Below are 26,775 nucleotides of genomic sequence, written 5' to 3'. Positions count from 1 at the left end.
AGATCGCGCCACTGCACAGCCTGGGTGACAGAGTGAGCCTCCATCTTAATAAATAAATAAATAAAAATTAGCTGAGCATGGTGCTGCACCTGTAGTCCCAGCTACTTGAGAGGCTGAGGAGGGAGGACCGCTCGTGCCCAGGAGGTCAAGGCTGCAGTGAGCTGTGATCACGCCACTGGAATCCAGCCTAGGTGACAGAGACCCTGTCTCTAAAAAAAAAAGTTCACTTTATCTTTCCTTTTTTTTTTTCTCCAAGATCAGATTAATTTTTTTCTTTACCTTTTTTTTTTTTTTTGAGATGGGGTCTCACTCTGTCACCCAGTCTGGAGTGCAGTGGCACAGTGTTGGCCCACTGCAACCTCCCCATCCTGTGTTCAAATGATTCTCCTGCCTCAGCCTCCTGAGTAGCTGAGATTACAGGCATGTACCACCACACCTGGCTATTTTTTTTTTTTAATTTTATTAGAGACATGGTTTCACCGTGTTGGTCAGGCTGTTTCGAACTCCTGATCTCAAATGATCCACCTGCCTCGGCCTCCCAAAGTGCTGGGATTACAGGTGTGAGCCACCACGCCCAGCCAGATTAATTTTTTTCTAATTACAAAAGTAATACATGCCAATCATAAGAAAAATCAGAGAGTACATTATTCATTCTACTTCATGGGCAAAAAAATATATAAAATGTACCATGATTCCCAGGCCACCCTTTATGCCCAGTGCTGGTCACACCGTGGTGCATAAATTTCCATTTACCACAGCTGCATATTTATTTAGGGAAATCTGAGTGTACCACTGTATTAGTCAGTTGCATTTGGGTAATTTATAAGAAGATTGGTTTAATTGGCTCACAGTTCTGCAGGCTGTACAGAAAACAAGGTGCTTTTTTTTTGGTTTGTTTCATTGATTGTGCTTTTGATGTTGTATTTAAAAAGTCATCCCCAAGGCCAGGTGTGGTGGCTCATGCCTGTAATCCCGGCACTTTGGGAGGCCGATGTGGGAGGATTGCTTGAGCCCAGAAGGTTGAGACCAACCTGGCAGTATTGTGTGAGATCCATTGCTAAGTAAATGAATAAATAAATATAATTGTCACCAAACTCGAGGTAATCAAGATTTTCTCCTACGTTGTCTTCTAGAAGCTTTATTGTATTTAGTCATGTCTGAGATCCATTCTGAATTAGTTGTTTGTAGGGTCTGTATCTAGATCTCCCCCCATCCTATGGATAACCAGTTGTTCCAGCATTGTTGAAGAGACTTCTTTTTCTTTGCTAATTTGCTTTTGCTCTTATGTCAAAGAACAGCTTACTAGATTTGTGTGGATCTACTTTTGGGCTCTCTGTTCTGTTATATTGATTTATTTGTGTATTTTCTCATCAATATCATGCTGTCTTGATGACTACAGCTTTATAGTAAGTCTTGAAGTTGAAGTCTTTTTTTAAAAAAATTGTAATAGCTATTCCAGGTCTTTTGCCTTTCCATGTAAGCTTTAGAATCAGCTTGTTGATATCCACAAAATAACTTTCTGGGATTTTGATTGGGATTGTGTTGAATCTGTTGAGAAATTGGAAAGAACTGACATTTTGATGATATTGAGTCTTTCTATCCATGAACATAGAATATCTCCTCATTTACTTAGATCCTTGGTTCCTTTCAGCAGATTAGTTTTGTAGTTTTCCTCATATACATCTTTTGTATATTCTGTTAGATTTCTAACTATTTCTCTTTTCTGGTGCCAATATAAATAGTGTTGTGTTTTTAATTTCCAATTTTAACTGTTCATTGCTTTCATAGGAAGGCAGTTGGCTTTTGTATATTAACCTTGTATCCTGTAAACTTGCTATAATTACTCATAAGTTTCAGGAGGTTTTTTGTTGTTGTTGTTGTTGTTGATTCTTTTGGGTTTTCTACATAGACAATCATGTCATCTGTGAAGAAAGACAGTCTTATTTCTTCCTTCCCTGTCTGTATGCCTTTTATTTCCTTTTCTTGTCTTACTGCATTAGCTAGGACTTCCAGTATTGATACTGAATAGGAGTGGTGAGAGAGGACGTCCTTACTTTGTTCCTGATCTCAGCAGGAAAGCCTTGAGTTCTCACCATTAAGTATAATGTTCTCCTATAATCCTAGTTTGCTAATTTTTTTTTTATCATGAATGGGTATTAGATTTTGTCAAATGCTTTGTCTGCATCTATTGGTACGATCATATGGTTTTCTTTCTTCAGCTTGTTGATGTGGTGGATCATGTTAACTGATTATTTATTTATTTTTAGAGATGGAGGCTTGCTGTGTCACCCAGGCTGGAGTGAAGTGGCGCAGTCTTGGCTCACTGGAACCTCCACCTTCCAGGTTCAAGTAACTCTTCTGTCTCAGCCTCCCAAGTAGCTGGGATTACAGGCCTATGCCACCACACCAGGCTAATTTTTGTATTTTTAGTAGAGATGAGGTTTCACCATGTTAGCCAGGCTAACTCCTGACCTCAGGTGATCTACCCACCTCAGCCTCCCAAACTCCTGACCTCAGGTGATCCACCCACCTCAGCCTCCCAAAGTGCTGGGATTATAGGCATGCATCACCATGCCTGGCTGATAATTTTTCAAATCTGTCAGCCTCGTATACCTGGAATAAATCCCACTTGTCCATGTTGTATAATTCTTTCTATACATTGTGAGATTCAATTTGTGAATACTTTGTTGAAAATTTTGCATCTATGTTAATGAGAGATATTTGCACTATAATTTTTCTTTCTTGTAATGTCTTTGTTTTGTTTTCGTGTTAAAGCTGTCCTCATAGAATTATTTAGGAAGTGTTTCATCTGCTTCTATTTTCTGAAGCTAATGTAGAGAATTGGTATTATTTCTTCCTAAATATTTGGTAGAACTAACTAGTGAACACATCCATGCTTAGTCTTTTTTTGTTTTTATTTTTATTTTTTGTTTCTAAGAGACAAGGTCTGTCTCTGTCATCCAGGCTGGAGTGCAGTGGAACAATCATAGCTCACTGCAATTGCCAGCTCCTGGATGCAAGTGATTCTCTTGCCTCAGCCTCCCAAGTAGCTGGGACTACAGGTGTGCACCACTAGGCCTGATTAATTTTTTTTTTAATTTTTAGTAAAGATGAGGTATTGCTATGTTTCCCAGGTTCCTCTCGAATGCCTAGCCTCAAGTGATCTTCCTGCGTCAGCCTCTAAAAGTGCTGGGATTACAGGTGTGAGCTGCTGTGCCCAGCCTGGGCTTGACACTTTTTGTTTTGGAAGGTTAATAATTACTGATTCAACTTCTTTAATAGATACAAGCTTGTTCAGATTGTCTATTGCATCTTGTGTGAATTTTAGTAGATTGTGTATTTCAAGGAACTGGCCCATTTTATCTGTTATCAAATGTGTAGTCATAGAGTTTTTCTTTTTCTTTTTTTTTTTTTTTTTTTGAGATGGAGTTTCGCCCTTGTCACCCAGGCTGGAGTGCAATAGCGCGATCTCAGCTCACTGCAACCTCTGCCTCCTGGGTTTAAGTGATTCTCCTGCCTCAGCCTCCCCAGTAGCTGGGATTACAGGTGACTGCCACCATGTCCAGCTAATTTTTTGTATTTTCTACTAGAGATGGAGTTTCACCATGTTGGTCTCGAACTCCTGACCTCAGGTGATCTGCCTGCCTCGGCCTCCCAAAGTGCTGAGATTACAGGCATGAGCCACTGCGCCTGGCCTCATAGAGTTTTTCATAATATTATCTTATTTTTAATGTCCATAGGACCTGTAGTGATGCCCCTTGTCCATAGGACCTGTAGTGATGCCCCTTGTCCATAGGACCTGTAGTGATGCCCCTTGTCCATGGGACCTGTAGTGATGCCCCTTGTCCATGGGACCTGTAGTGATGCCCCTTGTCCATAGGACCTGTAGTGATGCCCCTTGTCCATGGGACCTGTAGTGATGCCCCTTCTTTCATTTCTGAAGTTAGAGATGCTTTGGCTGCATCGATTTTCTCTAGTATTTTCCTATTTTCAATTCCATTTATTTCTGTCTTAATTTTTATTCTTACTTTTCTTTTTGTTGCTTTGGATTTAATTTCCTCTTCTTGTTGTAGTTTCCCAAGATGGAAGCTTAGGTTGTTGATTTTGGATCTTTTCCTAATATATGCATTCAGTGCTATAGATTTCCCTCTAAATGTTGCTTTTGCTGCCTCCTGCACATTATGATAAGCTCTATTTTCATTTTCATTTCATTCAAAATATTTTTCAACTTCTCTTGAGCCTTCTTTTTTGACCCATGCATTATTTAGAAGTATGTTATTTAATCTCCAAATATTTTGGGATTTCCTATCTGTCTTTCTGTTACTGACTTCTGGTTTAATTCACTTCTGGTGTGAGAGCATGCACTATGTGATTTCTGTTCTTTTGCATTTGTTCAGGGATATTTTATGGCCCAGAATGTTTTCTCTCTTGGTAAATGTTTCATGTGAGCTTGAGAAGAATGTGTAGTCTGCTCTTGTTTGATGAAGTCTGTAAATGTCAGTTATTTCCTGTTAACTGATGGTGCCATTCAGTTCATCTATGTTCTTGCTGATTCTCTTTTTTTATTTCCTGTGTGTAATTTTTCAAACTAGATTACTGATCTTCTGCCTGCTGGATCTGTCAATAACTAGCTGAGGGGCATTAAAGTCTTAAACTATAATAGTGGATTTGTCTGTTTCTCTTTGCAGTTCGATCAGATTTTGCCTTATGACCCATTTTTAAATTTAAGAGGCCCATAGTGACCATCATCCAGTCTCCGTGGATGTGTCTCCGCATCACTGTTTTTTAATACCTCCTTATATTCCATTCTGTAACTTAATTAACCAATCACCAACTATTACATATTTCAAACCTTCATGGCTACAAGCAGCTCTGTGATAAACAGCCTGCTAGCCACATCTTATATATTTTTTAAGTTGCTTTTATAGAGGAAATGCTAGGGGAAAGAAAAACCCATTCAAAGAGCATGCACTTTTTTTTTTCTTTTTGAGATGGAGTCTTGCTCTGTTGCCCAGGCTGGAGTGCAGTGGCACAATCTCACTCACTGCAACCCCCACCTCCCTGATTCAAGCGATTCTCCTGCCTCAGTCTCCTGAGTAGCTGGGATTACAGGCACATGCCACCACACCTGACTAATTTTTGTATTTTTAGTAGCGACGGGGTTTCCCCATGTTGGCCAGGCTGGTCTCGAACTCCTGACCTCAGGTGATCTGCCTACCTCAGCCTCCCAAAGTGCTGAGATTACAGGTGTGAGCCACCATGCCTGGTCAGCATGCATATTTTTAAGATAAAAGTTTGCTGTTGCCAACCTAAACCTGCAGGTGCTGGTCTTCATCCAAAGTGGATTCTGATTCAGAAGCTCAGGGCTGGCCTGGGTATCTGGGGATACTGTGAACGTCCAGGGCTGGATGCCAGGGCCAGTGGCATGGACTGGCAATTCTGGTTGGAAGCCCAAGAATGTACAGAAGGAATTTGCCATCCTCCACCTCCTTCCCTAGATCCACAGGGTAGAGCGGACACTTGACTTGTATCTCCCTTCTGGGACTCCATAGATTCATTCTGTACCCTGAACCCTGGCCATTCACGCGCTTCTCTCTCCAACGCCATGAAAACGTTATTCAGTGATATGTGTTAAAGCATGGTATGGAAGACTTCATTCTGGACCATTGCACTAGGTACAGGGATCACTGCAATGGGGTCTTGTGGTGGAGGAAGGAGCGTGGGCTTGCCTCCAAATATGAGATGAGAATGTGAGAATTTCCACCCAAGTGGCAGTGGATGGAAAATGACCGAGAGGAAACACCAGGGGTTGGGGGGTTCTGGCTACACTGACCTAACAGGATTGTTGCTGAAGAGAGGCCAGGGTGACCAGACATCCCCCGTGGGGTGGTGGGGGTTTGGAGCCTGATCAGACACTGAGGAAGATCAGATATCAAAGATGATCACATATTGATCATGGTGGGTGATTGGTTCTGGCTGAACTGATTTGGCAGGATTATTTTACAAGGAAGTACAGATGGGCCTAGAAGAAGGTTCTGGAACCTGACTAAAGTTTGGCCAAGGAGAGAATTGTTGTTACCACACATTTGTGGTTAGGAACCAGACCCATAGTCAAGAGTGTGGCCGAGGGTCCCAGAGGGTTTGAGAACACTGTGCTGTTGACACCCCAGCTGGGAGCAGGAGCTCTGCTTTCCATGACGGCCAGGACTGAGTTATTGCTATTTAGAGAGAATTTTTTGGAAACTTGTAGTCAACAGAGACGCGGAAGAAGCCTTCACCTAAACAGTGGAAGAGGCTAAACACAAGCCAGGACGCTGTGTCTGGAGCACTGGGATCCCAGCAGATGGGAACCCTGGGTCTTGGGCTGGGACAGAAGAGATAGGACCGAGATGCCAGCACCCAGGGTCTGCCCAAGGGTTTAGGCCACTTCTTTTCCTTAAATAACGTTGACCTAAGGTTTAAATCAGCAATGGAGAGACATTCTTTCCCGACGAGGGCAGCATGTCTAGGTCTTTCAGAACCACTTCTAAAGGAGGACAGAGACTGAGCAAGCCACTCTTTCCCCCCGGATAGCGTCATGTTGAAAAACATAAGAAGTCAGAAAAACGTATTAGTATGCGCTGGAACAAGTGTTCTGCCTTCGGCGGGGTCCTTTTTGGTAAATGTTCTGTTTTCTTCACTCGTCATTCCCGTCTGCTCCTTGTCAATACACATATGTACATTCTCTGCAGACCTACTGTTGGTGCGTATGTGCCTCTGTGTGTTTTGCTCTTTGGCATCATGGGAGGGGGAGTAACAACCCGTGTCCTGGCTCTGACATCCCCCTTCCATCCCTAGGAAGGTTCAAAGATTTTCAAAATAGAGAGTTAAAAAAAACTAAAGATCAGACATGTTGGAAGTGCTAGTAACTCAGTTTGCCTTCTTTATTACTGGATACGATCCTGGCATATTCATGTTCTCCCAGGTCAATGTCATGATACTTTTGTTTAAAAGTCACAAAAATTCTTTGTTTTTTTTAGCCTCAGGCAGACATTTCTAAGATACAGAAATGCAGATTGTTGGAGCGGGAGGAGTGAGTGGGAGGCCCTGTATGGTGCGGGGGTCCTTGCTGCCACCCCTCACCTCGTTGCACTTCTGGCTACATCCCCAGCCTTGGCAGGCACCTGGTGCTCAGGTCTGAGGTGCAGCTTTGAGGGGCTGTGGGCGCCCACCCTTTCTGTTGTCCCCCTCAGGTGGCCTTGGCTCTGAGAACTGGCTGAACCTGTTTGCTTCAGCAGGTGTCTTTGCATGGGTGAGGGCGGGGAGGTGTTTACCTGTCAGGCCACCTCTGGCTGCAGTTCCACAATATATTAGCAATGTAAGCCAACAAAAAGGAATAAAAAAGCCAGAATGATAAAGAGACTGGCTGAGATCGGGGTACGGGCCGCTCCATTTGCATCACTCCTGGGGGATTCTGGGACATGTGTGACCTTTCTAGCAGCACTGGGGGAGTGGCTGCATGGGGTTTGGAACCAGCAGAGACTATGGCAGCAGCTGCTAACCATGGGAGCCCCTTATTCTGCTGAGTGCTTCACAAGCCTCATGATCACTGAGTCCTCCCAGCCGCTTTAGAGGCTGAGCGTGTTGCTGTGCCCATTTTACAGATGGCTTAACTCTTCAGAAACTCAGTCCCCTGGGTCCCTCCAGGCAAGGTTGGGACTTGTACCAGACATGATGAGGTAATGGCCAGGAAGCATCTGTCACGGGGATGACACCACCTGCTGTGATGTCACCCCACACAGGCATCTGTCACCCCTGCTCAATAGTGAGCCCCTTAGGGAAGGGTTGCAAACTCGGGATCCTGGGGGTTCAGGAATTAAGTGGAAAACATGGAGTCCTTGGGAATTGTGGCAGATTGGAGATGGTCATGCTCCTTCCAAAGTGGGGGTGAGCTGAATTCTTGCTTTGGGAGTACAAGGTCCCTGTGTTGCCAGACTTTTCTTTTTATTTTCTTTTTTCAAAGGAAAGCCAACAATTTGGATTTTATGAATTTTGTAAATTTTTAAATGTTGGGAGATGATTTTGAAAATAGCATCAACATTGGCACATGAAGAAATAGAAAACCTGAAGAGATCTAGAAGCATTAAGCAAGTTGAAACGGTAACCAAAGACCTTTCCTCCCAAAGGGTTCTTTCTGATGGTTTCACTGGTTGAATTCTTTCAAACATCAGTGAACTGTCTATTCTTACTTCTCAAATTGCTACAGAAAATAGAAACAAGAGGAAGCTGCTAGATCATTGTATGTACTGTACTGTGATCAGGTGGAGAGTATCCAGAATTCAAGGATGGTTCAACCTCAGAATACTCTGTCCATGTAAATCACCAAATTAGTAGATTGTAGAGAAAGAGCATGTGACATGTCACATAGGTGTTGGAAAAGGTTTTGACAAAGCTCAACAACTGTTGCATAAATTCTTAGCAAACTAAGAATAGGGTCACTTCTTAACTTGGTAAAGGTCATGCGTACCCAACACAGAGCAAACATCCTAATGGAGAATCTTTGGCTACGTGCTCTTTAAGGGAGGGACCACAGTGAGGCTTTGATGGCTTTCATGGTTTAACTGTGCTTGGGAGGTCCTGGCAATGCTATAAAGAAAGAAAAATAAGAGGAGTCAGAGTTGGAAGGGAAGAGAGAAGACAAATTTGATCATGTTTATGGAAACCAGCATAGAATACACAGAACAACTCTTACATTCTTATGAGTGTTCAGCAGGGTTGGTGCAAGCTCAACTTACAAAAATCATCATTAAGAAGCCCAAGGGTTCCATAAATAAATATACATAATTTTTCTTTGTCAATTTAAAGAAAATTAAAAAATATGGATTCCTTCCCATCACAATGAAGATATTAAATCTGTCTCAACAGAAAGAAAGAGAGAGATAAAAAAAAAGAGTCCAAGGGGCTGGGTGGGTGCAGGGAATGAGAGAAGAGACACAGGTGAGAAGTAACTGGAGAACAGAATTTGAAAGGATGCCATTCACGAGGGCAACAGCAACTGAGAAGTGGAATGTGCTTGATACAGATTACAGGAGACTCTAGGGAGAAAGTTTTAAACCTCTATAAGGACATAAAACACGATCTGAATAGGGAGAGGCGGTCTGTATTCTTGGGTGGAATGACTCAACCTGATGATGTCATTTCTCCCTCACATTAATCTCTACCTTCAAAGCAGCTCCACTTCAAATTGCAGCTGGAATATTGTGAGGCAGTAAACACATTCGGAAATGTGAATGAGCTGGGTGCAGTGGCTCATGCCTGTAATCCCAGCACTTTGGGAGGCCGAGGTGGGAGGATTGCTTGAGCCCAGGAGTTTGAGACCAGCCTGGGCAACACAGAGAAACCCCATCTCTAAAAAAAAAAAAAAAAAAAAAAAAAAAAAAAAAAAAAAAAAAAAAGTAGCTGGGCATGATGGCACGTGCCTGTAGGCCCAGCTACTCAGGAGGCTGAGGCAGGAGGATCACTTGAGCCTCGGAGTTCAAGGCTACAGTGAGCTATGATTGCACCACTGCACTCTAGCCTGGGTGACAGTGTGAGACCTTGTCTCTAAAAAACAAACAACAACAAAACAAAAAAGAAAACAACAAAAAGAAAAAGGAAAGGAAAGAATAAAAATTTACAAATAGCTAAGTAGTCTTTGAAACAGAAGCACAAAGAAGAGGGACTTCTCCTACCAAGAGCTGAGGCTCAGCAGGAGGCCCTGGTCATAAATGGAGCCAGGTGCCCTGCAGAAAGGGACAGCAGAACAATGGCGTGGGGCAGAGAGCTGAGACGAGGTGCAGGCACACATGGGAGCTCGATATTTAATAGATGCAAGAGGTAGTTTAGTGCAGTGGTTAAGACAAGGACTCTGGAGCCAGATCACCTGGTTTTGAATCCCAGCACCACCATTCCTTAGCTATGTGACCTTGGGCAGGTTCCTTAACCTCTCTGTGCTTCCATCCTGCTCTCACCTGTATGTGAGGATAAGGGGAGTAATGATCATATATTCCACAAGGTTGTTGTGAGAATTAAATGAGCAACTATGCTTAAAACACTGTATTAGTTTCCAGGGCTGCCATAACAGAATGACAAACTTGGCCTTAACAACAGTGATCTAGCATCTCATGCTTCTGGAGGCCAGAAGTCCAAGCTCAAGATGTGGGCAGGGCTGTTTCCCCCTGAGGGCTGTGTGTGGGGTCTGGCCCAGCCTCTCCTTGGCTTGTAGGTGCCGTGTTGCTTTCCTGCTGTGCTTTCGTCCAACTCTTCACTCTGCATGGACACTGTGTTTTCCCTGTGTGTGTCCAAGTCTCCTCTTTTTATAAGGATACCAATCATACTGAGTTAGGGCCAACCCTACTCCAGCAGGACCTCACTTTTTTGAGACAGGGTCTTGCTGCCAGTCTGTGGTGCTCTGTGATGGCAGCCCAGGCAGACATGTCGGACAGTATTTCATTACTTGGTCGTGGGAAAATACTTTCTTAAACAAAACCCACAAAGCAAAAAAGAGGTTACATCAGATGAAAGATGTCAACTTAATTAAGGACATCATGGAAAAGTTAACAGGTGACTGAGTGTAAGAAGATAGTTGGAATATCTAAACTCGACAAGTAACCAGTATCTAAAACACAAGGAATTTCTGCAAATCAGCAGGAAAGAAGGTACCAACCCTTCTATCAAGATGGGCACAGGATATGAACAGGAAGTTTACAGAAGAGGAAACACAACCAGAGGAGAAGCCCTTGAAGAGCAGCTCAGAGCTTAGTGCAGCTCAGAGCTTAGAGATCAGGGAAATGGAAATGCAAACAAAACGGCAGTTCAAAGCTGCAGCCCCGTGTCAGGCAATGTGGTGACGTGGGTAGATCTAGGGTATGTGGACTCCATGAAGAAAAAGAAGAAACAGCATGACATCTGTAGCAGGATACCATTTTTTGGTTACATGCACATAGCTTAAGATTCTATGTTTTAAGAGAAAATATACAAACGAGAGGGGAGACCTCAAATATCTTATGGCAATTGCCCACAGACCGAGAGGAATAAATGTATAGACAAAACAAGAACAAATCACGGAGTGTCATGAGCTGAGGGCTCCATATTTGCATCTGAGGTTTAAAGATGCTGGAATAGGATGTCCCACAAAACACAGGTGTTGCCAAATGTATGGTCTGTGGGCCTGTCGGGAACAGTGGGGTTTGCTGCCCTGTGGCCCCAGCAGGACCCAGTCTGAGTGTTGTGGCCGCCTGTGAGCTGAGTGCAGGGATATGTGTCTGTGGGCTGTGTTCCTGGACTTTGCCCTGCCTCCACCTCTCCCACCCTCACTCCGGCACTTACCACTGGTGGGGAGGAGCCTGCACTGGTCCTGGGTTGGGTGGGGGCGGTGAGGGGGTCCCAGGAGGAGGGTGGGGGAAAGTGGGTGGGACCTCTGCTTCCCTGGAACCCTCCAGGCTTGGGGAAAGTGAACACAGCTCAAGAGTCTGTGTTTTAAGAGAAACCGGGGGTGTCTGTGCAGGGGTGGGGTGTCTAGGCTTTCCCATACAGCCCTTTGCCCAGATAGAGGCTGCGAGTTCCAGCTGGGTGAGCGCTACGCGGGGCCCGGGAGGGGTCTGCTTTCCATCCGACCTGCCACGTCCTGGGCTCTGCTCCGGGAGGGGCCTAGAGCCTGCTGCCACCCCTTGGGTTCACAGGCCCAGGCTCTGCCTCCTGCCAGGACGGGGGAAGCAGATGGAAAGCTGGGGCCGGGACAGCATCTGGAATGGACCAGGGTGACAGTCGGTGACAAGGACGCATCACCCAGTGTGACTGTTCTTAACCTACAGGGCTGGGTGGGACTTGACCAGCTGGCCTGATGTTAGTGTGATCTGAGCAAGTGACTAACCAATAGGTTGTGCCCAACACACTTATTTGCACACCAAAAATTAGCTTGCTTTTAAAATGGCACTTAGGGCCGGGCGCGGTGGCTCACGCTTGTAATCCCAGCACTTTGGGAGGCCGAGGTGGGCAGATCACGAGGTCAGGAGATCGAGACCACGGTGAAACCCCGTCTCTACTAAAAATACAAAAAACATTAGCCGGGCGCGGTGGCGGGCGCCTGTAGTCCCAGCTACTCGGAGAGGCTGAGGCAGGAGAATGGCGTGAACCCGGGAGGCAGAGCTTGCAGTGAGCCGAGATTGCGCCACTGCACTCCAGCCTGGGCGACAGAGCGAGACTCCGTCTCAAAAAAATAAATAAATAAATAAATAAATAAATAAAATAAAATAAAGTAAATAAAAAAATAAAATGGCACTTAGTCGGGGGTGGTGGTTCGGGCTGGTGGTCCCATCTACTCGGGAGGCTGAGGCGGGAGGATCGCTTGAGCCCAGAAGGTCGAGACTGAAGTGAGCTGTGATGGCACCACTGCACTCCAGCCTGGGTGGCAGAGTGAGACTCGGTCTCTTTAAAAAAAAAAAAAAAAAAGGCATTTGGTCCGGCACAGTGACTTACACCTGTAATCCCAGAACTTTGGGAGGCCAAGGCGGGCGGATCATGAGGTCAGGAGTTCGAGACCAGCCTGGCCAACATGGTGAAACCCTGTCTCTACTGAAAACACAAAAATTAGCTGGGCATGGCAGCGGGTGCCTGTAATCCCAGCTACTCGGGAGGCTGAGGCAGGAGAATCACTTGAACCTGGGAGGTGGAGGTTGCAGTGAGCCAAGATCATGCCATTATACTCCAGCCTGGTTGACAGGGCGAGACTCTGTCTCAAAAAAAAAAAAAAAAAAAGGCACTTGGGTGTTGGGGTTTAGATTTTAAAATAAACAAGAAAACCCCAAACTTTCCTTGTTGTTTAAATTACCCAGGATGAGCACTTGGCTGTTTTTATTGGATGGAGAATAAAGGGCCCGAGGCGCTTCACCCCATTTGCACTTTTTTCCCCAAAAATACATGAGGTTGGGATTGATGGGTGGCTTTTGGCCTCAAGGTCGGATCTTGTCCTGAATGTGTCTTCGAAGACGTCAGTGCCGAGGGCAAGACTGGGAACCACACCTTAGAGCTGGGTGTGGAGGGAAAAGGCTGGGCTCTGAAGTTGTAGCCGTCAGCAGGGAGGGAGGCTGACAGACCCTCAGCCGAGGTGGTGCGTGGCGCTGGGGTCTGGTGGCCGGTGAGGAGCCACTGTGCGATGGCTGCCACAGCAGAACCGGATAGAGCGTGCTCCTGGGACCGCAGCCTGAGGAAGCCAGGCCTGCCTAGCTTGGATGAGCCCCGCCAGCTGGCAGGACGCGGCTCTGGAGAGACCCTGAGCTCCGTCACTGTTTCCCAGCTGGTCCCCTGGTCCCCCGGATCAGTGAGGACAAAGTGAGCCAGGCAGGCCTGGGGGGCACAGGTGGTGGCTGCGTTTGGCCAGAGGTGGAAGCATGACTGTGGACAGGTGGAGGGGGAAGGACGGGGTCTTGTTATGTTGCCCAGGCTGGTCCCAAACTCCTGGGCCCAGCGATCCTTTCACCTCCTTATGGTGCTCGGCCTCCCAAAGTGCTGGGATGACAGGCATGAGCCACCCACCACATCCGGCCCACGTCAGCTTCCTAAGCCTCAGCTTCCTTGTCTGTGAAGTGGGGCTGTAATGGGGCCTGTGGCGGTGAAGTTCAGAGGAGGGGATGTAAATGGGGCATTCTCTCAGGCGGAAGGCATTCAACCCAGCCTTTGTCAGGAGACTCGGGTCTTACCTGTGTTCCACCGTCTTGGAGCTGATGAGGCAGGTTGAATCTGTCATTCTGCGCATCCTGTCATACGTGCTGCTGAGTATTTTGTGTACAGACAGTCCTGAGTGGCTGAGGTTGGGCAGATGTAGCCAGACTATGGACAGAGGCTTCCTGTGAGTCTGCAAAAGTGCCCAGCCCTGCGTTGGCCTGTCCTGGTCTGGCGTGCGGGGCACAGAGTCTGCAGGCGTCTGCCATCTGGGCCTGGCTCCCCTCCTCTCTGTGGGCCCCGCGCCTCCCGCCCCCCGTGCTGACCTGCACCTCACAGTCCGGTTCCCTGGGTGGTGGACGAGTCCTTGGGTGTCTCCCACCCGCTTGGTGGCAGCCCTGCTTGCCCCTGCGGGGACCTCACAGCACTGCACCCACTCGGCTCCACAGGCCTCCCTGTCCTGGGGCCGGGAGAGGTCTCTGCAGGCTGGGGAGGAGTTTCTGGAAACATTCTCAGGTGAGCATTCCCGTGCAAGTCCCAACCTGCGCTTGTCTTGGCTTGGGAGGCCCGGAGCAGCTGGAGGAGGAAGGAAGTGGCATTTCTAGGAGCCGATGGTGTTTTCCAGGCGGGCCTGGTCGTGGCTTTTTCGTCCTCGGTGTACCATGTCGGTCTGTGGGCCCTCGCAGTGGGAACTGGACCCGTATTGGAGCGGATTCACAGAGCAGAACGATCGGCTGAGTTACTCACGTTCAACCCCGCGTGTGTGGTTTCAGGGGCTGAGCTTGGCGCGCCGTCTCCTTGCCTTTTGAAGGCGAGTCTGGCCGTGAACGGAGCTGCTGGTTCCGATCCCGTAGCTTCCTCGGGTGTTGTGGGCTTGGAGTCTGTGCCACACTCAGAAAAGCACATTTTTGTGTTTTAAAGTCTACATTTTGCCTCTTTTGGTTGCTCTAAAAACGTTAAGAGCCTTAAGTCTGCCCTGAAGAGTATGTGTTGTGTTTTCTCCAGTGATGAACGGCCTCATTTTTAAAATTATACAGATTTACAATTTAATTATAGAAAATTAGAAAATACACGTCAGTACAAGTAATCAAAAAGAAAAAAAAAGAAAAAGAAAAAACACATTAAAGTGACCCAACCGCACCTCCTCTCCACCCCACAGTTGCTATTAGCCTTGTGGTGCATATATAGCCTCTCGGTTGTTTACTTTATGGTTGTGCTTTTAAATTGTACAGTTTCATCAACACCCTATTTTCACTGGCAACACTGTGAACACCTTTATTCCTTGTTACATGTATCTACGCCACCATTTTTAATGACCACACAGTGTTAGGTTGTTGAGAAGGACTGTGATTTATTTAATAAAGCCTGTATTGCTGACAGTGCTTCAGTGAATATTATTATACACACACATCTTTTCATAGTTGTTTATTTAATAAAGCCTCTGTTGCTGACAGTGCTTCAGTGAATATTATTACAATATTTTTACATCTTTTCATAGTTATCCAGTTGTTTCTTCAAGTTCCTAAATGTGGAACTGATGGTCCAAGGGTGGCCCCTCCAACAGCTTTTGATATTTGTTGCAATGCCCTTAAAGAGGCAGTGCCATCCTTCCATTCATCCTTCCAGGCATCCGTTTTTTCATTCACTTTTCCCTTCCTTCCTCCCCTCTATTAGCCACCCATCCATCATCTGTCAGCCCACCCACCTGTCCATACATCCATCTATCCATCCACCCACCCACCTGTCCATCCATCCATCCATCCATCATCCATCCATCCGTTAATCTACTCACCCACCTGTTCATCCACTCACCTGTTCCTTCCATCCATCCATCCATCCATCCATCTGTTAATCTACTCACACACCTGTTCACCCATCTGTCCGTCCATCCATCCATCTATCCATCCATCCGTTAACTACTCACCCACCTATTCATCCACCCACCTGTCCATCCATCCATCTATCCACCCATCCATCCATTGATCTACTAACCCACCTGTTCATCCACCCACCTGTCCATCCATCCATCCATTCATCTACTCACCCACTTGTCCATCCGTCCATCCATCTGCTCACCCACCTGTTCAATCCACCCACCTGTCTGTCCATCCATCCATCCATCCATCCATCCATCCATCTACTCACCCACCTGTACATCCATGTGTCCATTCACTCATCCATTCATCCACCCACCCATCCAACCATCCATATTGTGCTGAGGACCTTCTGAGTCAGACCTGGGCTGGCACTGCAGCCTGCAGTGAACATGTGGTCCCCATCTCAGAGCTCAGTCAGCTGTGGGAAGCGGAAGCCATCCACAGAGTGAGAAGCACAGGAACTGAGGTGTTGCAGGAGGGGGAGGCATCAGGATCAGGAGTGGTGTGGGTGGGGGCTTTCGAAAGGTTTGTGATCTCTGAGCCACAGGCCAGGTGGGACTGGAACCCGAGACGGGCCGTTTCCTGGAAACCGTCCTGACCCAGCACCGCCGGCCAGCCCTGACCCAAATAGCAGGGGCTCCTTACTGGACGCCTGCCCGAAGAGAGCTGGGGGTGGCCGTCCCAGACGCTCAGGCCCTCAATCCCCAGCTTAGAGACCAGTCCAGGGCACAGATGGAGAGAGAGACAGAAAGAGGGAGGGGTGGACGAGAGGGAGGCACTTGCTGTGCTCGGAGGAGGGCTCTGCCCCTAGGGAAGCCAGACCATGGAGGAACGTTGATGAGAGGGGCTTCAGCCTGACTTCACCTCTTCCTGGCTTCTTGACCTTGGGTGAAGTTACTTTGTGTCTTGTTTCCTTATCTGGAAACTGGACAGAACAGCAGTGCTGACCTCATAGGGGCGGGTGAGGATGGAGCAAGAGACAGACCAGGGGCTCTGCCCTCGGCCCCCGCAGGAAGGGCCGGCTGGAATGTCTTCATGTTTTTCTTTCTCTTACCAGGCCTGAGAGCTGGGGGGCTTTCCGTGTCCCCAGAACCCAGCACAGCCCCTGATGCAGAAGTGCTAAGCTGTGTTTGTTGATGGGGTGGGTGGGGCAACCCACATGTGAGACGATTTAAAATCTGAGCCAGCAGCTTCACTTAACCTTCCAGAGTGACTGCTGGATTAGAAGAGAAAACTGTTTTTCTTTTTACAGACAGAAGAGGCCCAGGGCCTTTTAATGCCATTAAGTGCTGAGAGAGAGAGGAAGTCACGGGGGTTTTGTGTGAAAGGGGAAGACGGTGGAAAAGGAGGGTGAAGCCGTGCGCTGGGGACATGGACAGAGTTGACCGCAGCTCAGGGCTGTTGCCCGGAGACGCCTGTGTTCGGGCCTTTGTCGGCGATGAGCTGGCGACATTCGGGCATTAAAGTTTCTTCTGAAGAAGAATGGGGCTCCCAGATCTTTTGGTACACGAGGCTGGGCTCTCTGGGCTCTGCTGATCACAGAGAGTTGGGAACTGTGCTCGTCTGCAGGCGCACACCTGGGGAGATGAGGGACACCTGTGTGGCCAACGGAGAACCCCAGCGGGGCTCATTTAAGAGGCGCTCCAGGAGGGGCTGCTCTGAATGGGGCCACGCCCAGGCACCTGGGTGTGTGGAAAGTCGGCTTTCATCGGTACCAAGGACTGAACAGCCCCTTCTGGAGACCGAAACCTCCCAGGAAAGGTTTCAGCCGACCCCTGCCTTTGCTCAGGCTCCGGTAGAAGCACGTGAGTGGAATGTGAGCCTCGAGCCATCGGGGTGCAGCCACATTGACCTGCCCCCTGCTCATGGGGAGTTTTGTCGTGTCCATCGTGGCCCAGCGTGTGGTGGCAGGAACCAGAAGCACTGGAAACGTCCATCGGGGCAGGAACCGGGTGAAGGAGCGAGGTTGTTCGTATAGAGAGTGCCAGGCAGGGCAGGTGCAGTGGCTCATGCCTGTAAGCCCAGCACTTTGGGAGGCCGAGGTAGGAGGATCGTTTGAGGTCAGGAGTTGGAGACCAGCTTGGGCAACATAGCGAGCCCATCTATTAAATAAAAAATAAAAATAACCAGGTGTGGCGGCATGTGCCTGTAGTCCCAGCTACTCGGGAGGCTCAGGTGAGAGGACACGTGAAGCCCAGGAGTTCGAGGCTGCGGTGAGCTGTGATCGCACCCCTGTACTCCAGCCTGGGCAACAAAATGAGACCCCATCTCTTAAAAAAAAAGAATACTAGGCAGCCGTAAAAGGAGCAAAGAAGCTTCCAGATTTGTGTTTTCACCCAGGTGCATTTCAGAAAATATGCGTCAGGAGGGAGAATAGAATCGTGAAAGGGTATCTTTCTGTGATACGCACTGATGGAGACACCACTGGACATGCACGATTTTCACGGGTGGACATGTGTGGTCACAGATGCCCACGTGTGAAGAGGCGACGCAGAGCAAGCATGATGGAGGCGGCACTTGCCCTCCATGCCCGGGCCCGGAGGAGGCTGGAGCCGCAGCTGTGATGCCGGACAGCTTTCTAGGAGAGAGCGGTGGAGGCAGCAAGGTCCTGAGCCGGGTGGTGTGGGGTACACAGTGTCTGTTGATTACTTAAGGCATTTAATGGAATATTTTACCATTATAAGTTGAAATATTTTTTTAAAAAAAGAGGGAGGAATCGTAAAATGATTTCTTAAAGATCTGTTCATTCTGAGAACCCATACTTTGTGGTTTTGAAGAAATGCAGTTTAGAGTGCAGTGCCAGGACGGCTCCTGCAGATGTGGCCAGGAAACATCCCCACCGGGGCCAGGTACCTGGGACTGGGGCTGGGGCAGCATGGCCAAGCCCCACCACCCAGGTGGGCGGGCAGTGGAGGGCCCCCAGCTCTCCCCCAGCCCTGCCACCCACTGACCCCTCCCCAGGTGGGAGGACAGTGGAGGCCCCGCGGTTCTCCCTACAGCCCTGCCACACACTGACCCCTCCTGCAGTTCTGCCCCCCTCCTGGAGGAAACAGGAAACTGAGTTGCCAGGGAAGTTGGGAACAAGGACTCAAAAAAGAAGCACTTCTTAAATAGAGAGAAAACAACCACTATTTTAAGAATGACTTATTTATGGGCCCTGGAATCAGGAGGGTCAGGGCTGTCTGGATCTTTGATTTCATATTTGTTTCCTGGGTGGCTCAGCCCCCATCCCTGGGAGTCAGGGTGCACCTGTGGGCCCGCAAAGGTTTCCAAGAATCTCCTTTTTAAGTAATCAGGGCAGGCAGGAGGCCGCCCTCGTAGTGTCCCCGTGGGTGCACTCCCTGCCTAGGTCTCTGGTTTCTCTGCGTCACATTGTGGGCTGAGTGCTCGTTGAGGGGTCCGGTCTCCGAAGGTGGTTATTGCGTCTGTTAATAAGAGTGCGACGCTGGCACCGTGTTGTGGGCCAGGCGCCTCTCTACCTTCCTGGCCGACAGGTGCTTCCCCACCTTTCCCGGGCGCCTCTGCCAGCTCCCCCATGCCCCTTGGGTCCTGTTTGCGTGGTCCACTTCACATCCAGATTTGGAACATTGGACAGCCAGGCTTCCTGCTTGGCGCAGCCCCGAGACTCGGCCTCACCGGCTTCGAGTTTGCGTGTCATGAAGGGTCTGTGTTTTCCACAGAGAGGTTCCGAATGCACAACTCACGTCTGTGTCAAGGGTCCCAGGCTTCTCCTTCAACTGAAAGTGTTCTCCCTGAAAGGAAAAAAATGCAGAAGACACGTCATCAAGATTGTTGGTTGTATTCTAGTAGAATTGTATTTACTGACGGGAGAATGTTCACAATCTATTGTTACTTTTGTTTTTCTAAATGGAGTTCAAAATGCATGTATGGCGTGACCCCATTTCTGTAAAAACCAAAACAGCAAACTGCGTCTGTGCACAGAACAGAAATGGGGCTGGGAGGTTGTGTGCCCAGGGCTTGCGGTGCCATCTCGGGCCTCGGGTCATGAAGGATTTCAGTTTTCTTCTTTAACTCTCATGGATTTTCTCATTTTCCCCGATGACTGTGAAGCGATTCACACAAGACTGTGAAATGAGGGAAGGGAGGGTGTAAATGTCCCCGTGCCGCCTGCAGCCCTAATTCGGTGTGTTTTGCTTTTCAGTGACATATTCGATGCCATGTTCCCTGTCACTCACATCGCTGGGGAGACCGTTATACAGCAAGGTACGTTCTGCCTGCTCCTCTGAGCCAAAGTCCAGAGGGGAAGAATGGACTGTGCACTTAAAAAAAAATAGTATAAGGGCAGGCACGACGGCCCACGCCTGTAATCCCAGCACTTAGAGAGGCTGAGGTAGGCAGATCACCTGAGGTCAGGGGTTGGAGACTAGCCTGACCAACATGGTGAAACCCTGTCTCTACTAAAAATAAAAATTAGCTGGGCGTGGTGGCGGGTGCCTGCAATCCCAGCTACTCCAGAGGCTGAGGCAGGAGAATCGCTTGAACCTGGGAGGTGGAGGTTGCAGAGGGCTGAGATCGCGCCATTGCACTCCAGCCTAGGTGATAGAGTAAGACTCTGTCTCAAATTTCAAAAGTGTATATATATATATATACTTATACATACATACACACATATAACATGCACATGTGTACATATATATGCACGTATATGTGCACACATGTGTGTACATGTATACGTATATGTACACATATATACATATGTGTATATGTATAAAATAGATACATGTATGTATAAAACTAAGTAAATATAAATGTATAAAACTAAAGTAATATAAAATATTATATATATATATACATACACACACACATACACATATACATGTATAAAACTCTCATTGTTAGGCCGGGCGCGGTGGCTCATGCCTGTAATCCCAGCACTTTGCGAGGCCGAGGCGGGTGGATCACCTGAGGTCAGGAGTTCGAAACCAGCCTGGCCAACATGGTGAAACCCCATCTCTACTAAAACTACAAAAAAATTAGCTGGGCGTGGTGGCAGGTGCCTGTAATCCCAGCCACTCCAGAGGCTGAGGCAGGAGAATCGCTTGAACCTGGGAGGTGGAGGTTGCAGTAAGCGGAGAGCCTGACTCCGTCTCAAAAAAACAAAAAACAAACAAAAAGAAAAACACCTCTCATTGTTTAGAGAAAGTTCACTAATGAAACTTAAGAACAGGCTCTTTAACAAGTTATCTCAATGTTTCCATAATGTTGTCATTAAAAAAGAATTGATGGCACCCAGGGTGTTGCCCTACGAGGGTCGCTGCAACAGTGTTGCAAAAGTTGTTTGCAAGAGAAACTGTAACTTGTGTGTCTTGATGTACTTTGTATCTGTTGACTTTCTTCTTTTGTTACAGGGAATGAAGGAGACAACTTCTACGTCATTGATCAAGGGGAAGTGGATGTGAGTGTCGCTAACTGTCTTTGGAAAATAGCGCGTCTTTGCGTGTCCGGGGTGAAGACTTGCCCTCCAGGCAGCACTAGGCCTCCACCAAACACTGCGCTGAGTGCCGTGTTTCTAGTGTTTTAATCCAGAAATGCAACTGCTGTCTCTTAGAATGTGGGAATATGAGAAGTGCAGAGGGAAACGAGGGTGATGCTGGCAGGTGCCGGCAGCGAGCTCAGGTCCTCCAGGGCCACTGTATTCTACTTGTCCCCGGGCTGGGACTGCTGGGTGCCGGCCAGGGCGGTTCTGTTTGAGCCAGTGCCGTCTCCAGATCCGAGGCTGCTGAATACACCAGGCTCACCCACCACATGGGACGTTAACATCTCAAAGTGGGTGGGAGAGCGATGTGCTTACGACCCCATAGGACCGACGACTTCACGATCAAACAACGGCTGCCTTTTGCGCCTGCGTTCGGCTCCCAGCTCGGAACGTCCAAGCCGTGAGTCGAGTCTCACTGTGTCACCTTCCCACGCTTGTCTCAAGGGCATCTTTTGTGAGATGCTCCCACTGTTTTGGAAGGAGAAGCGTCCTGTCCTCTGGACATCCTGTCTTGTGCCCCATGGCCAGGCCATGTGTATGTGTATGTATAAAATAGATACATATATGTATAAAACTAAGTAAATAAACACATACACATGGCATATGACATCACCTCTGGCCCCACAGCCCAGTCTTGCCCAGAGTCTCTGGCTCCCATCTCTTCCGCCGTCCGGTTTAGAGCCCGGGTGCTCTGGTGTGAAGGCTTTGAGACCCCCCTCATCCCCTGCTGGGCTCCTGTTCCGCGGGCCGCCCCCTGCACGGCGGCCCGACCTTGCCGGTGCGGAGCTGATGGTGCAGCCTCTGGGAAAACACCCGCTAGGAGTTTGTTTCCCTTTGAATGAGGCTGGAGCCCCTGGCGGAGTCAGCAGGAAGGACCTCAGTGACACCATCCTCCCTCAGTTCCTGGAATCCGCCTGCACTGGCAGCCCCAGGGCCTTGGTGTGTGTCCCCCGCTCTGCCGGGAACCCCGTTAGCTCTTGCTTCTCCTTCTGCTCTCTGCTAAATGTCGCTTCCCAGTGGGCGTCAGCAGACATGCCCCACGCCTCCCTCATAGGACCCTCTGTGGCTCGTGGTGATGACATCTCGTGAGACCATCTCTTTACGGCCTTTCTGCACACAGACTGGAAGCCCCCACAGTGCAGGACGCTTTGGGGGTTCTGCTACCCGAGACGGTCACTGCTTCCCAGGCTGGCTGAGTCGTCTCTGGGTCTGGGATGCCTGCCTGCCCTTCTCCTTGTCCACCTGCCCCAGGAGGTGGCCTCCACACTCTGCCGTGCAGGCAACGCCACCCCCGGCTGCCCAGCACAAGCTATTTCGAGGTTTGGCCCCCAGTGGCTGTGCCTGTGTCCAGGCCACGCTATTCTGGGAAGGGCATTTGCTCACTTGTTTCCGTGGCAGCCACGGAGTCTGTCCCCCATCTCGCCTGTTTCTGGGAACCTGAGCAGGCCCACTCTGCTTCCGGAGCTGATGGCACAGGAAATGACTCAGGGGTCCCACCTCCCCGCGAGGGGCACGCGCCTCGGGCCCGGCCCGCGCAGGCGGAGAAAGAGCCGGTTTCTCTTCTCCCTGGTGTGCTCTGTCCTGAGCTGGAACCCACGGGCTGGGCCCCTAGATCGAGCCTCTGGGGCAGACCTTTGTGTCAGGGAGTGGGGGTGCTCCTGTCTCCCCCAAAGATGGAAACTGAGGCAGGTGCCAAAGGTCCCGGGTACTGTCCGGCCTCAGAGGAAGTGTGGAGGGGGAAGGCTGGAGGGCGGCACTGGCGGGTCAACCCTGGGCTCCGCTGCCAGGCCACAGAGTCATCTCCTGCTGGCTTTGCTTCGAGTTTAAAAAAAGCCTAGCCCAGGAAATAGAGAAGACAGAGGAGGATGCGGCCAGCATACCAGCCGGGCATCGTCCTGGGGCCTGGGCCCGTCCCAGGAGGTGGCCCCGTTGTGCCTGGCATCCAGACACCAGGGCCTGATGGGGGGCTGCAGGCAATGGGGCTTGGCCTGCCCAGTGGTCAGCAGTGCTGAGGGCAGAGCCGCCTCTGCGGGAGGTGTGGGATGGGCAGGTTCCTGACTGGACCCACCACTTTCCCCCAGCCCCAAATCTCATGCTACTCACAGCCCCTCTTCCAGTTCACACTCTGGGTCCTGGTGTCACCGTGTCACCTCCTCCCCCGCCCTCTCCACTCTGGGTCCTGGTGTCACCTCCTCCCCCACCCTCTGCACTCTGGGTCCTGGTGTCACCTCCTCCCCCATCCCCTCCACTCTGGGTCCTGGTGTCACCTCCTCCCCCAACCTCTCCACTCTGGGTCCTGTTGTCACCTCCTCCCCCAACCTCACCACTCTGGGTCCTGGTGTCACCTCCCCCAACCTCTCCACTCTGGGTCCTGGTGTCACCTCCTCCCCCACCCCTCTCCACTCTGGGTCCTGGTGTCACCTCCTCCCCCATCCCCTCCACTCTGGGTCCTGGTGTCACCTCCTCCCCCATCCCCTCCACTCTGGGTCCTGGTGTCACCTCCTCCCCATCCCCTCCACTCTGGGTCCTGGTGTCACCTCCTCCCCCACCCTCTCCACTCTGGGTCCTGGTGTCACCTCCTTCCCCATCCCCTCCACTCTGGGTCCTGGTGTCACCTCCTCCCCCACCCTCTCCACTCTGGGTCCTGGTGTCACCTCCTCCCCCATCCCCTCCTCTCTGGGTCCTGGAGTCATCATGTCACCTCCTCCCTCTGCCATCTCCTTCCTGGATGTTTATTGAGTGTGTGCTTTATGCCTGGCACTTGTGATGGGGAGGACCTGGTGCCTGCTCTGGTGTGGGGGATGTTGTGGCTTAATGGGGGAGAGGGACCAAGAACAGGAAATTAGCCAATGAATGTCCTGACTCTGGTTCTGCCCTTCTTGTCCCCTTTGCTTTAATTCCTGCTCTGCCTCACGAACTCCTACACACCCCACAAGACCCCGCCAGGCCCAGCTCATCTGTCTGCGGCTGGGCTTTGATAGATACTGACCTCGGCAGACAACCGAGGACCTGCCTCCCTGCGGTGGGCCTGGGAGCCCCATAGGTCCCCACTGAGGCCTTTCTTCCCCTGTGGAATGCCTCTCCCTCTTCTGTGTCTGCCGATGTCATTCAAATCTTCCCATTAAATTCCAAAGGCATCTTCAAGGTGCCGGTTTGCATCAGCAGAGCTTGGGGTTGAGGCCACCTCCAGGAATTCTGTTTTCCACATTCTTTGCTTCTCCTAAATGAACAGATGTGGAAGAGACAAACCCTTTACCTGGGGTTCCCTTGCGGAGCCTGAAACCGACATGGGGCTCCCAGCTTATGTTCCCACCGAACTTGTCGTGTCTCGAGGAGGGTGGTGGACAGGTCAGGACCGCGTGGACTCAGGACTCAGAGGACCCAGGCTGTGTTCTTTGCCGGCCGTGACCTTTGCCCAGGCCCTTGTGCGGCTGAGCCGCACCATTTCCATATTACTCAGAAAAACGAACAGAGCTCACTGCTGCCGGGAAGACTGAGATAACCCTCCTGAGGTTCTGCTCTTGGCACCTGGTGTGGGGTGATGGGGCCTCTGTCTGTGCAGCTCCTGTGCCCCTTCATTCAGGAACCCATTGGCTGCCTGGCAGCTGCCCCACCCCATCTCGTGTCCCCAACACACGCACCACAAGAGCCTTGTCCACCCCACAGAGGAAGCGCCCGCCACCCACGCCCCAGGCTTGTCCTAATCTTCAGTGCGGGTGGCCACCCTCCTGCCCCAGCACCAGGCCCCAGCTGGCAGCATGCTGAGGACTTCCTGGGAGAGGTGAGGGTGTGAGGGGCCGGCGGCTGGGACTGCTGGAGGGATCAGGTCCCTGTCTTTCCGCTGTTGGCCTTCAGGTTCCTGGGAGCCCCACCTGGGCCAGGACCTTGGCAAAGGGGCCGACTTTGGCAGGACCTCCTCCTCCTCCCCCTTGCAGAATCCTCACCCACCTCTCGACCTCTGGACTCAGTGAGGCATCTCCCTTCCCTCTGTCCTTCTGGCAGGACAGACCCCCCTCCCCCGCCGCCATCTGTAACTCCTTCATACATGACAGGGCGGTGGGTGGGAGAGGCCAGTCCCGGAGCCACTTCAAAGCAGGGACCGTTTCCTCCAGCCCCGAGCTCACTGGGTCCCCTCCCAGCCCCAGCCCTGGCCCTGGCCCGGTTAGCGTGGGGTCGGGACTGAAGCCTGAGTGGAGGGGAGATGGTTTTCTCTCAGACACGACGCATCGTGGCGTCCTGCCTGGCTTCTTGCCAGGCCCGGGGACGTTGGGAGGCAATCTTGAGAAAGGAAGAGTGAGGTCACCCTCATGGAACTGGAGTTCCCCAAATGTATTGTCCTGGCAAAACCCTCTCCTTCCTCCTCCCCCTCCCCCTGCCCGTCCGTGCCCCTCCCCCTGCCCATCCCTGCCCCTCCCCAGCCCCCCGGGTCAGACACAAAGGCAGCTTTAAGGCCCCTGCTGGACCCGGCCCTCCAGAGCCAGGATGTCTGAGCCCCGTGGGTGGATGCCCGCTTCCTGGCTACAGGCTCACGTGGGATGGCCAGGCCCCCTGTGGGAACCGGCTGTGACTTATGGGGCCGTCCCACGAGTCCCGGGTGGCTGTGCACGAACACCAAGCACTTCCGTCAATCTCAGATTTTCCAGCCAGGGCAGGGGTGGGCGTCAGGGAGTGCCCGGTGGGGCCGGGCACAGGAGCTGCCTGCAGGGACCCTCCTGTGATGTGGGGGGCCCTTCGTGTGCAGGGTAAACCCGCAGGGCCCGTGTGGGTGCAGGCCACATGTAAGGGAATCAAAGGATGCTCAGTAAGGAATCTGGAATGAAAAAGTGGCATGTCGGGTAGCCCGGGTGAGTTATGGGCATATGTATTATAATAATTACTGTTATTACAGCGCCCGGGGGAACGGCCACATGGCAGCCCCAGGCAGCCCCGTCCAGCTGCTGTGTGAATCCTGGGTGCTGCATTTTGTTTGATGGTTTCTGTAAATCGCCTCCTTGGGGCAATGGGATGGAGGTACCCCAGGTTCGGGGCTGCAGGACTAGGGCTACCCAGGGTCCGAGTGGGTTCCTGAGGCTAGTGGTTTTCCCTGGTTTTATTCTGGGTGGCGGGAAGGGATGGCCGGTTGCCGTGGGCATTTAACTGCACCCGTCCGAGTGCCCGAGGCCCATCAGGAAGCCGTCCCCTCAAGAACCTGGCCCTGGCCCTTTAAGCCAGCAGAGCTTGGAGGTGGACGTCACCCACTTCTGCAGGGTGGACACTGCCCTCTGATCAGCGGCACCCCAGGGGGACGGCCAGGTGACAAAATGCCAAGAGCACCAGGTTCAGTTTGAATTACGGTTTTCCAGAGACTCCGAAAGTGCCTGCTGCCGTCTGTGTGTTGCCAAGAGCTATAATCCATTTTTCTAAGTATAAAAATATCTTCCAATGTATTTTATTCATGGGACATAGCATTTCTACTTAAAAGGACACTCAGCTGCTGACTTTACAGGCCCGGGAACGTAGCTCCCTTCCAAGCCCTGTTTGGGGCTCGGTTCTTCCCCTAGTTGTTTTTGGGCCCGTTATCCCAGGACTCCCTCTTTTTGCTCCTTGTCCCAGGCGTCACGTCGTCCCCACTGACGTTGGCCGTCCCGGGCTTCCCTCGGTTTCACACAACACGTCTGGGGGAAGAGCTCTTTCTGGGGGGCTGGGGAGCACCGCCAGGCAGTTGGGTGTACCCCAGAGCAGGGC

At 50.4% G+C, this 26,775-nt stretch overlaps 1 protein-coding gene and 1 long non-coding RNA gene across 7 annotated transcripts in view; one reads left to right on the top strand and one right to left on the bottom strand.

Moving 5' to 3' along the window:
* Positions 1 to 26,775, top strand: part of PRKAR1B (protein kinase cAMP-dependent type I regulatory subunit beta) — a 171,458-nt gene that overhangs the window by 96,720 nt on the left and 47,963 nt on the right. For all 6 annotated transcript variants that reach the window (XM_032145957.2, XM_058434435.1, XM_032145956.2 and 3 more), the window contains 2 exons: positions 19,717 to 19,778; positions 20,924 to 20,970. In XM_032145957.2, the coding sequence (XP_032001848.1) occupies positions 19,717 to 19,778; positions 20,924 to 20,970 (109 nt within the window). The remainder of the gene's footprint in view (positions 1 to 19,716; positions 19,779 to 20,923; positions 20,971 to 26,775) is intronic.
* Positions 18,666 to 24,519, bottom strand: LOC116462999 (uncharacterized). Its single transcript, XR_004246518.2, has 2 exons — positions 24,041 to 24,519; positions 18,666 to 19,306 (listed from the first exon to the last, which is right to left on the bottom strand). It is a non-coding gene; the product is annotated as an uncharacterized LOC116462999 (long non-coding RNA).

The sequence above is a fragment of the Hylobates moloch genome, unplaced genomic scaffold (genome assembly GCF_009828535.3).
Source record: "Hylobates moloch isolate HMO894 unplaced genomic scaffold, HMol_V3 SCAFFOLD_24, whole genome shotgun sequence".
Classification (NCBI taxonomy): Eukaryota; Metazoa; Chordata; class Mammalia; order Primates; family Hylobatidae; genus Hylobates; species Hylobates moloch.
Note: the sequence above shows the minus strand (reverse complement) of the source record. Positions and strands in the feature narration are given on the sequence as shown.